Consider the following 12,987-nt stretch of genomic DNA (forward strand, 5'->3'; position numbering starts at 1 on the left):
GAAAGCATGTCATAATTTGGAAAGACTACCTGATGATATTTCATCAATGAAAAGTCTGACACATCTGATTATGTCTGATTGTTGCTTACTGGAAGTCATGCCAAAAGGGATTGAGAAGCTCACTAATCTGCAAGTACTCAAGGGATTTTTAATAACTACTTCTGAAAAGACTCCTTGCAGAATATGGGATCTTGCTGAGAATTTGACAGAACTAAAGCGACTCAGCATACGTATAGGAAGTGAGGCCGTGATCAGGGATGAAGAGTTTGAAAGTTTGAAAAATTTTAAAAAACTGAAGCATCTGAAAATATCTTGGAGTTTGTCCGACCCAAGGTATGCTAAAATTCCTATCATTTTGCCACTACATTTGAGAAAGTTGCATCTTGAATGTTTTCCTGGGAAGAGTTTAGTAGAATGTTTTCCACTTTATGATACGATGCTACATGAGCTAAATATAACTGGAGGAAATCTGGAAAATCTGAGGCTAAGTACCCCACTGTGGGGCGTGGCTATACTGCGTCTAAAGTTCCTTAAACAATTAAACATTGACATAGACCATTTGAATGCAGATTTGCCTCTGCTGAAATATGTAGAAATTAAACAAATCTCAAATCATTCATACATTGAGCGTCGATATTGGTGATTGGGATAAGGTGAAGTAAATATGGTAAAATGTTGTGTATGCTTATTTTGTTGTTATTTACATAATGTTATTCCAAAATGTCTCCACTTTGTATGACAAAAGTTGAGAAAAAAAAATAAGGAATCAATAATTTTATAAAAAAACATAATTTTAACTATTCTGTTATATGGTACATATGTACAAGTTAGATATATTCTTAATTATATTTATTACATATAGAGAAAGAGAGTTTATATTTTTGCATTATATTATAAAAAATCAACTTAAAATTATTGTAAAAAAAATATTTTGAACGTAATATTATAAGTCAAATATGGATCTTTATATAACAATTTTGTATATTATGTAATTTCTTTTATATATTTCATTTTACACGAAAATGAAATGAAATAACATAATAAAACTAAATTAATTATAAAAACAAGTTAAATAATTAAAATAAATTAAATTTGGATGACACATAATACTAATTAGTAAAGTTTGCTGCACAGTATTAAAACTCAAATATAAAGTGAAAATAATTGAGTAAAATAAATCATTTTACGTCATTATTAAAAAGAAAAAAAATATAAAAATTAGGATACATAAGAAAATTAAATGATTGAAAAAAAATAGGTGGTTTTATTTTTCATGACCGAGTTTTAAGGTTGAAAATTACTATTTTTGTTTGAATGTTCATATTAGAGGTCAATCATTTCAAATTATTCTATAAAAAATTACAATATACATCAATTAAATGCATATAACACATGTCAACTAATACATCAAAATTAAATTATGATAATCATCTTTCTATCATCTTACTGATAAAATTTGTTGATATATTGATAAAAATTAATAACAAAATTAAACTCTAAGAATTTTTTTATTATTTTTTGATTTTTTTTAACTTTTATTATTTATTGTTGAGTATTTTCATTTGAATTATCTCATACTCCAATGTAATGTAAAAATACAATACGCCATCGTAGCAGTGAAATACTAGAATATAAAAATATTTAATAATTTTAAATAAACTCTAATCTTAATTTAAAAATATTAAATAAAAATATAAATTTTAATAAAATTATCAATATAACATTTATATAAAAATTAAATTTGGTCTTAATTTAAAAAAAGCAAAATTATTTTGTTTAAAAAAAATTTAAAATCAAATTAAACAAAAATAACAAATATATGAATCAAATTGAATATAAAACTTGACCATAACACATGTTATTTTGATATATGACACAATAACATGTATAAATTCTTTTAAATTAAAAAAATGACAAAAATGTATGTTAATTATTTAGATGGTATTAATAAAAATGATAAAATTGAACAAGATTTAAAACAAAAATAATTAATAAAAAATTAAATAAAAGCAACAAAAATAAGAAATAAATTAATATTTAATCGTATTTAAATTCTAACAAACATTGTCTTCGGATAAAATGTTGAAGCATAATGAGATGAATGCTCACTCTCTCCAACAGAAATGCAATTGCGTGACAAGATATCAATCTCCTTATAATGTTTAAGATGGACAGGATATTACAAATTTTTATACAATCATTTGCCACTGATAAAATTTAAGCTATAGATAAAGAAAGGAAGAAAATAAAAAGAATTGCAGAATAAATAATATATAATTTTTGTGATGCATATTTTGATTCATGCTAACATGTGCTTTAGTACATCTTTTTCAACACGTGAAAGTTAAATTCAAATTTCTCTTTACAGTGATTCTTTGATCTCTCTGTTTTGCATTACAATAATTTTTTTTCTATGATTGTAATTCTTTTGTGCCCATTAAGGGTATTGATAAAGTATATTAAATATATTGATGAGATATTATGTCAACTGGACAAAAGAAACCTATGCACATCACATAAGAATTTCAACTCATGTATTAATTATAGAATTGGAATATCATCCTAATTTGAAAACCAAGATTATAGGTAAATTAATTGAAGTTCTCAAATGATAACATGGATAAAAATAATGGATATGCTTTTTATTTGAAGTTGTTCAAAGAAAATTCCAAATATGTGGTGCTCTTTCAAAACCAATCTTATCAACGATCACTATTCCAAAGTGTTTTAGAATAGAGAGACTAACATGTTTTAATGTAGTTTTACCTTTACGATGCTTGAACTAAGTTCTCTGATTATTTTCTTTTCGTTTGGGCCGCTCGATCATATGCAATCTTGGCTATTCGGTGATCTTCTAACTTTGATTGCTCGGTCGCCTTCCTAGTGGAGAGGGGAAGATACTTGCAAAAGGCACTCCGACGCCCAAGTTAGGCATGTATTGAAGAGCCTCGACTCTTGATTGAATATTTAGTGAATGATTATCACTATTTGAGTATTTGAGAGTATGAGTTGAATGAGAGTAGACCCTGAATGGAGTGTGATTAGAAAGTACCTGGCTGGTGGCTCTGACCTTGTATTTATAAGTTGTCTCATGGACCTTAAACTGACATAAGTCCAATAAAATATAAACAGACTTACCTAAAAATTTGGTTAGTTGCTAAATATCTTTAATTAGATATTCTTGATTATCCTTATATTATTTTATCTTCTGCTTATCAATATCTTTAATCAGATATTCATTCAGATATTCTTGGTTATATACCATACCATAAATATGTCCCCTAAGTTTGAGTTAACCATTCGGTTTTAGCCGAGGTTAACTATAGGACTTATGAGTTTGAGGGAGGTTCTTCTCGTTGTATTGAGGAGCTTGCTTTCCATGTGTTTCCTAGAGAGATTTACTTCTCGACCTTCAACATAAACCGAGAGGGATTTACCTCTCTGCCTTCAACACGAACCGAAAGGGATTTACCTCTCGGCCTTCAACCTAAACCGAGAGGGATTTACCTCTCAGACTTCAACCTTCGGCCTTCAACATGAACCGAGAGGGATTTACCTCTCGGCCTTCAACATGAACCGAGAGGGATTTACCTCTTCGGCCTTCAACATGAACCGAGAGGGATTTACCTCTCGGCCTTCAACATGAACCAAGAGGGATTTACCTCTCGACCTTCAACATGAACCGAGAGGGATTTACCTCTCAGCCTTCAACAGGAACCGAGAGGGATTTACCTCTTCGGCCTTCAACACGAACCGAGAGGGATTTACCTCTTCGGTCTTCAACATGAACCGAGAGGGATTTACTTCTTGGTAGGGGGGATTTACTGTTTGGTCTTCTTCATTAACTTTTGACGAAAGGGATTTACCTCTCCGTCTTCAACCTGAATCGAGAGGGATTTACCTCTCGGCCTTCGACATGAACCAAGAGGGATTTACCTCTCGGCCTTCCACATGAACCGAGAGGGATTTACTTCTTGGCCTTCAACATGAACCGAGAGAGATTTACCTCTCGGTCTTTGACCTCAACTTGCTGGCCGGCGAGAGGGATTTACCTTTCGGTCTTTGACTTCAGATTCTTCCTAGGGGACTATGAAGAGGTGATGCATAGGATGCTTATATATTGAGATAGATGATAATATTCAAAATAGTTTAGAATTAAATAATAAAATGAATGGTTATCTGTAGAGCCGGAGAAGTTTGTTGACGTTGATGATGAGAGTTTCTAAAATGATGTTGAGACTACATTTTTGTCTGGCTCCTTGTGGTTTCAATGGTGCTCTATTGTTCTTCCATATTTCTCGTGGTCATCATTGGGTGTCTTCAATTCTCTCGGCCTCACGGTGGGCTCCAAAATGTTTCGGTAGAGATTTGTAGGACCAGAGACTAACCTGTTTTGATGTAGTTTTATCGCTTTTCGATGCTTGAACTGGGTTCTCTGATTATCTTCTTTCCGCCTAGGTCGCTCAATCGCCTGCAATCTTGGTTGTTCGGTGATCTTCAAGCTTTGATCGCTAGGTCACCTTCCTGGTTGAGAGGGGGAGGTACCTGCAAAAGGCACTCCGACGCCCAAGTTAGGTGTGTATTGAAGAGTCTCCACTCTTGATTGAATATTTAGTGAATGGTTATCACTCACTAGTGCAATTAGACGAATTGGCACCAATTATTTTCAGGCATAGATCTCGGCTTGCGAACCGAGCCATACGTAGACGAGGTAAAAAATGAATATGATTAGCCTCGGTCTTCTTTAACAGAAGCAATATCGATCTAGGATTCGACTCGGTTCTATTTTAACCGAGTCAGTATATTTTCTTCCAAAATTTTCAGATTGGATGTCCTTTCAGATTGGGTATCCTTCCAGATTCAGTATTTTGAACCAGAACATTATTCAAATTCACAGGTTTTAATCTTTCCCATTTTTCATTATTCACCAGAACATTATTCACATCCTCTGAACCAGAACATTTTCTTCAAAACTGAAAACTGACAAAGCATAGTGGAATCATCATACCCATTTATCAAATTGGGAAAATTTACAAGAAAGATGAAGGGAAAATATAAACAGAGGCAAAAATGAAAACGCTTCAAGCATCAATAATCAGATCCACAAAACTAACAAACTTTAACACCTACAAAATCATTACAGTGTTCGGCGACGGCAGCATCGGAACACCACCCACCAAACTCAGTTAAACAAAAAACCACCGACTGCAGCTTCGACGGTGGCTGCATCGGAACACCACCCAACATCAGAAAGCCGCTGATTGTGTTCCTCTGCCAGATCGTCTCCGACGCGCCTCCCTCTCGACAACGCGAAAGAGAAAACCCTCTTTGTGCAGATCGTGGAGATCAAACGGTGACGGGGGTGTGAGCTCCGATGTCGGAGGATGTGCGGGGAAGCTTTAATCGTTTGTCGTTCAAGCTCGTCGGAACCCCACCGGAACCTCACCGAGTGAGGGGTAGAGGAATCCCCCTTTGGTGTGTTCTCCACGTGTGTGATGATGGAGGGAGATGTGTTCTCCACTAGAAATAAATGGAAGAGGCAGATATGCGACAGAATGGTGGCGGCAGAGTGGTGGCCATGGAGCAACGGTGTTGTTTCACGGTGGTTGGAGAACAGTGAAAGCAAAGAGATTTTTTTTGTGCGAGAAGAGCGTGAGAAGGTAAGTTCTGAACAATGAGGAGTAAGTAAGTGAAAATGTTATACTACTTTGGTTCCAAACTCACCCTAAGTAATAGAGGCATACTGCCTCAGTTACAAACATACTTGATGCCTAAACTTTCAGAAAATAATTAAAAATGAAATATATAATTACAATTTTGAAAATATATTCGTTATATGCCTTGGTTGGCGCCTAACTGAGGCAATACAAACTTTAAGCACCGGTTGTAAGGGGTAACTGAGATAGATTCATCTTTCCAAAATTGTCAGGTGAAAAGTGATTTGCAGCAGGCGGAGTGGGTGGCTGTTTATGCCTCGGGCCACTCAAGAACCGAGGAAATATCCGCTTTAGGCACCGGTTATATAGGAACCGAGGCGTATGCTTTGCTTATTATTACCAAACTGCCACCGTGTTTTTATACGCTTCGGTTTTTGTAGAACTGAAGCGTATATAGCGCGTTAAAAACTCCTTTTTTTACTAGTGACTATTTGAGTATAAATTGAATGAGAGTAGACCTTGAATGGAGTGTGATTAGAAAGTACCTGGCCGGTGGCCCTGACCATATATTTATAAATAGTCTCATGGATCTTAAACTAACATAAGTCCAATAAAATATAAATAGAATAAAATATAAACAGACTTACCTAAAAATTTAATTAATTGCTAAATATCTTTAATTAGATATTCTTTATTATCTTTAGATTATTTTATCTTTTACTTTACAATATCTTTAATCAAATATTCATCGTTATATACCATAACATACACAAAATCCTTCAATTTCTGTAAGATATCAATTACTTTTCTTTACAATAACTTAAAAGCTACCCAATAATACTAATTCATCATCATTTCTGACTTTTACTACTCAAATCATTAATACCCAAAAACTATTACTCCTTTTTTTATTTAAGTGTCTTGTGAAATTAAAAGGAATGAAAATAATGTTACTTATTTGGCCCAATAAAAATAAAATAAGATTAATGGTTATTTTCTACTTTTATTTACTTTTTAGCTTACCACGTCTAAATATTTTTAATTATTTTTAGTCACTTTTTAAATTTTTATTTAAGTCATTATACCAATGGATCCGAATGGTGTCTTTGGTAACCTAACTTGGTTAGTTATTACATTCAGTAGTTTTATTAATATACTAAAAGAAGAATTCTTGCCAAATTAGAATGAATTGAATTATAAAAAAAATTAATCTTTAATTATCTTTTAAATTGCATCTTTAAACATGAGAGAGAATATTCGAACAATATATATCCATAACAAAACGTTGCATAAAAATAAGCAATGAACTAAAAATAGTGATATCATATATATTTTTTTAACATATAATTTTTGTTATTAGTTTTAAGATTTATTCGGAGAGAGCTTTAAAAGTTCTTCCAATTTATTATTTAGAATTTGTAACCTTCCATTTTAATAATCTAATATATAACTATTGAAAAAAAGGGTTAAATATGTTTTTTATCCCTTAACTTTCAGTGAAAATTGGAATTAGTCTCCCTTCAAAACTTTGGCCTAATTTAGTCCCCCAAGAAATGTATGAATTTAATCCTTTAAACTAAATTTTATTATATTTATTTGATGTTTCTAGCATGTTTCATGATAGCATTTGGGTTGTTTACATTGTTCGACACATTTTTGCTTCAATATTAACTGAGAAACGCGTTTGAAACATCAAATAAAGTTAACAAAATTTGGTTTAAAGGACTAAATTCATACATTTCTAAAATTGGGGGACTAAATTAGGCCAAAGTTTTGAAAAGGGACTAATTCCAATTTTCACTTAAAGTTAAGGGACCAAAAACATATTTAACCCATTAAAAAAAAGTACACATTCAATATTTAAAAAAGATAACTCATATATATATATATATATATATATATATATACATTGATTCAAAAGCGTAAAGAAATTTTTCAAAATATAACATAAACATGACTAATACATCCAAACTCTACACTTTAGTACCACTTCCATTCTACACGGTTCATCTACTCACACACTAAGGTAACCATTGCAAACAAAAAGAACATGTATAGACAAACAAACACAGAAAAAAGGATAAGTTAATGTGTAAAAGATTTGATGTAAAATAATCATAATACATGCCTTTGAGATAGGGCTTCAATGTAGACCTGCACTTCTAGTGGTATATATGCTCTATGAAGTCATAAACAAAAGAGGTTATCACCTTATACCACCTACAAGGTTAATTCCTCTCGTGCCTAGGACCAAAAGTTTATTGGCTAGGACTTATTGCAACTCTCACCACATAACTTATTCCACTTTATTTGAGCTTGAATAATTATTAGAGTTCAACATACCTTCTTTCTGACTGTGCCAATACATACACTAAAGATTACGACATCATACAATTTCTCTTTGAAATTCTCTCAACAACAATTCAAACATATTTTCAACCATGTTATCAATCAACAAAAACATCACAAGACATCAAACATACATAAGAATCATAATGAATCTATCTCAATCAAGTCACAACATAAGAAAATTTCAACATACATACATGATATTCAGAGGTGGCGTTCAACATAAGAAAATAACTCTTAGAAACAACAACCACCCATGGATTAACACTAAAAACTTAAAATAATATTCAATTCACCTTTCATATTATAAGCTTGCATCTTACTATTTTCTTCACTCACTTTGACGTTACATGCTGCATGGTGTACAACAATTATTGGTAATAACAACTATATATAATTTCAATTTTTAAATCGCATACTTCATCCATTTTAATGTGTAATCTCAGTTGTTTTCCTCCACAAGGTACATCAAATATATATATTACAATACAAACTTGATAACATTGACTGAAATCATTGCTGCAATTTGTTATGGATAAATAATGTTGTATGAATAGAAAAAGTCACAAAAGCCAGTTGTGTGCAACTTACAAACTTATTAAATCAATGCCTACACTTTGGAGAAAAATATTCAATTTTTTTTTTGAAAATGATGACACCAATAGGATAAATGAATTTCAAAATTGATCTATTGTAGGCTGTTAAATTGATAAAATTTGATATCTATTTTCCTAAACATTGCTCCCAACCTATATAAATAATAACCCTCTTGGGAAAAAATTGGTCATGTATATGATAGAAGTGGAAAGTTATTTGGATTAAGAAAAACATAGTGAAAAATGTAGATAACTAAAAAAAAAGTTTGTATGTGATTTGATGAGTATGATTAAATTGTAATATTATTATTTTGTCTTTATTGTTAAAAATTATTTAAATAGAGACTAGTTTAGAAAAAATAATAGTAAATTATTAAAATCTTAGTAACTAATTTTAGATATTAGATTTTAATTTAAAAAATAATAATAATTTTTTATTAAAAAGAAATAAAAATTATTTTAATATTAATAACTTTTAGTTTATAAAATGATTTTCAATTTAGTTAATATAATCATAAATTATTTTGGTCTCGAAACTTGATTTTTATTTAAAGATTTTCTCGTAATGTTGGGTAAAATTGCGGTACAATTAAAATGTGCTTGATTATTTAAAAAAATTGTTTGAATCAATGAAATGAAGTAGAGAATCGACTTTGCTTACTGTCATAATTGATTCTACTTGGGTGAGAATTTATTCTGTTGTTTCAAAATGAAGTAGAAAATTGATTTTGCTTGGACAAGAATCGATTCACCATGAACTCTGACTCTTTTTTTTTTTTTTCAATGTATGAGAATTGAAGCTCTGTATGCACAATAAGAAAAGCAGGAACATCTATCACTGCAAAGAGGAAAAAAGGAAGGGCAAATTGTTAAAATTACTCGTATGTTACTTCGACTATCTCCTTTTTTTCTTCTTACATCTTTCAGGAATCCGAATTTTGTTTCTTAAACATTTGTTGTTAAGTGTTGAGATAGTAACTCGGTTTGTGGAGAAGCTGAGCTATACATACCGGAAGGCGTTGAAATACTAAGGTATATGTTTCACCAACAATGTCACTTGGCTTATACTATACCAGCTGGACAAATTACCTATTAATGGGTACTCGGATATTAAATCTTTATATCCAAAGCGAAACAAATATTATAGATTCTCTCTTTCAAGAAAAGAACGAAGCTTGATGAAACATACTTTGTTTTTTGGATCATTAAACTCAAAGAATGTGCAGTCCCTCCATATCAAGTATACTTTCCTTCAAAACTATCTTTAATTATTTTAGCTTATATTTTAATTACTTAAAGCATCTAACAATCTGATGAGCTTGTTCTAACCACGACAGGATTATCTCTTCCACAACATTTTGTACATGTTTTCTCTTTAAATTCCTCCTGGTGTTTGGTAAAATGTCCCGCAACTTCTCTTTTTGTTGCTTTATGATTGATTATTATAATTTTTTAATGTCCATTTTTCAATCATATGACTAGCTTCGATTGCACTGTTTCTAGAGCTACATTTTTGTTGTTGTCAGTAGCATGGTGTAACTGAAAAGAGTTGGACGAGATTATCTCTTGGACTGAATAGATTCCTACATCTAGCTTTTCTTTCGTCCCAATTATTTCAGAGGTTCAAATCCATTTATTGAAATTAATTAGACATAATAAAGATTTATGTGGTGATACTTCTAAATATTGTTATATCATTTGTTAATGGAACTCCATATATCACCTATTTTCAGATCTTATAGTTCAAACTTTCTACTGTATTGTATATCCTTTGAATTAAATAATTTTGAGCGTATAATTTATGTTGTTTTATTTGTAGAGAAAGTTTGATTTGAATACATATTAGCTTATTTATATTATGTTTTACAGTATTCATTAAGAATGACTGATTATTCATTCTTCATGATACTCCTTATAAGCTTGATCTTGTATAGCTTATCAATCACTAAAATTTTCCTAATTGGTCAATGAAAACTATAGTTGGTTCATGCATGATGTATAATCGCTTTTTCTTTTATTGACATCATTCTAAATAGTCTAACATAACTTCCAGAACTTGTTTGCTATTGTAATTATTGTTTTCTAATTTTTTTTTCTTCATATTTGTCTTCGCCTCTAAAGGTTGGTGTGAGTGTATAGATACACAGGCAAAAAAACAAATTGAAGTAGGAAAAATTGGGTGAAGTTGTTTATATTGGTTTGTTTGCAGTAAAATGTCAATTCGAACAAACAAAATGAAAGCCGTAGGTGTGTTGATGAAGCAGTTGACGACATCAAGGAGGAAATTTCATGAAAGAGGAAGAGATGAATCATTTGATGGGCAATTGGAGAAGTTGCGGTTGGTTCTGAACAATATAAAGGATGTGTTTGTAGAAGTGAAGAAGAATGAAGAAAAACTGCTTGACACATTAGCAGAGGTTTACGACCATCTTCACAGGTTAGACCGCAAGAAGCTGCATCAAGAAATGGAGGGCATTTGCAAGAGAATCAGAGATTCAGCTCACAATTTGCTTCCAACGCTTGTTTTTGATAACAGGGGTGGCAAAATATCTCACTCATCACAAGAGTTGGTGCAGCTCCATCAGAAGGAGAGTTGGACTCCGGAATATTATTACGTAGCACCATTTCTAGACATTCCATCCAGATTTTGCTTGTGGTCTCTCCTAATTTTCCCTGCGAACGCTATCATAAGGAAAAGAAATGCAATTAATTTATGGATTGAGGAGGGTTTGATTGAAAATACAGAGAAGAAAACAGCAGACGAATTGGGTGAGGATGTGGTTAATAATCTTTTGAAATTTAAGATGATTGTACGCTATGGTAGAGGAAAAGACCCCCTTGTCAATAAATTTGAAATTCCTTCTCAGGTCCATTCGCAGTTGACGTTATATGGAGATAGAGCTATAGGGTATATTAGACCATCGCGGTTACTGCTTGACAAAAAAAATGTTACAATAGGTGGAGTTGATACAAAAAGTGTTACTTTACATAATATTTATAATATTGGTGCAAGTTATCTGAATTTTGGACCGCAATGGGTCACTAATCAATTGAAGAATTTAGAGGTGCTTCAACTAGGACGTTGGCAATATTCACCTTTGCATCACATTGAAGTTGGGAGCCAAGAATTCTTGAGAGAGTTGAGAACTCTGAAGCAGTTGAAATATCTGAGTCTGCATGGGATATCAAGAATATTCGAGCTTCCATCCTCCATTGGTGAACTTGAGAGTCTAGTAATTCTTGATCTGAAAGCATGTCATAATTTGGAAAGACTACCTGATGATATTTCATCAATGAAAAGTCTGACACATCTGATTATGTCTGATTGTTGCTTACTGGAAGGCATGCCAAAGGGGATTGAGAAACTCACTAATCTCCAAGTACTTAAGGGATTGTTAATAAGTACTCCTGAAAAGACTCCTTGCAGAATATCAGATCTTGCTAAGAATTTGACAAATTTAAAGCGACTAAGCATACGTATAGGAAGTGAGGCTGTGATCAGGGATGGAGAGTTTAAAAGTTTGGAAAATTTTAGAAAACTGAAGCATCTTAAAATATCTTGGGGTGTGTCTGACCCAAGGTATGCTGAAATTCCCATCAATTTGCCACTACATTTGAGAAAGTTGCATTTTGAATGTTTTCCTGGAAAGAGGTTGATAAAATGTCTTCCACGTTCTGATAAGTGGCCATGTGAGCTAAATATATCTGGAGGAAAACTGGAAAGTCTTAGTGTGCATATGAATAGAAACTGGACAGTGGAAATACTGCGTCTGAAGTACCTTAAGCAATTCAATGTCGACATAAACAATTTGAAAGTATGGTTTCCTGCGCTGAAATATGTAGAAATTAAACAAATATCAAACCATTCATACATTGAGCATCAATGGAACTTACCATATGAATCAAAATACCGAATGAAAAGAGAGGAGATTTAAGTTCATGTCAACATGTTCTGTTTGTTTATTTTGTTCTCTGAATAGTGGTGTCATTTACACAATGCTATTCCCAAATGTCTTTCTCTATATATAGTGTGGATGTACGAGTGAACAAAATTCAATGACAAGGAAAAAATAAATATGGTTTCTCTTTGTTACTAAATTTCTTTTATCTCCCAATTAAATGCTATGTATAATGTATTCTAGACTGTCTCATTTGCCAAAGTAACAACTATAACGGGTGAGATTTGCCAAAAGTCACTTTTGCTGATATAATCACAGAAATAAGTAGAAGGGAAATTTGTGGATTGGAATGGTTTCCAGCTTCATAGGGGGCAGATGGGTTAAAAGATCTTATTTATCTTCGTGAAACTTGAGAGTGAATTGTGATTTTTTAACCAGTTATAAGTTCCTTTTAACTCTTTATTTAGCTTTCTGGGAAGTTCATTA

At 32.0% G+C, this 12,987-nt stretch overlaps 1 protein-coding gene across 1 annotated transcript; it reads left to right on the forward strand.

The window, feature by feature from the left end:
- The first annotated feature begins 9,936 nt into the window (after positions 1-9,936).
- LOC111241514 lies at positions 9,937-12,537 on the forward strand. The gene is made up of 2 exons (XM_022780160.1): positions 9,937-9,998; positions 10,812-12,537. Exon 2 carries the CDS (start codon positions 10,816-10,818, stop codon positions 12,535-12,537), a length of 1,722 nt encoding a protein of 573 aa, XP_022635881.1. The 5' UTR covers positions 9,937-9,998; positions 10,812-10,815.
- The last annotated feature ends 450 nt before the right edge of the window (positions 12,538-12,987 follow it).

This window comes from Vigna radiata, chromosome 4, assembly GCF_000741045.1.
Source record: "Vigna radiata var. radiata cultivar VC1973A chromosome 4, Vradiata_ver6, whole genome shotgun sequence".
Classification (NCBI taxonomy): domain Eukaryota; kingdom Viridiplantae; phylum Streptophyta; class Magnoliopsida; order Fabales; family Fabaceae; genus Vigna; species Vigna radiata.

Excerpts from the sequence above, each read along its gene's own strand:
- LOC111241514 (XM_022780160.1), top strand. The coding sequence starts at position 10,816 with ATGTCAATTCGAACAAACAAAATGAAAGCCGTAGGTGTGTTGATGAAG.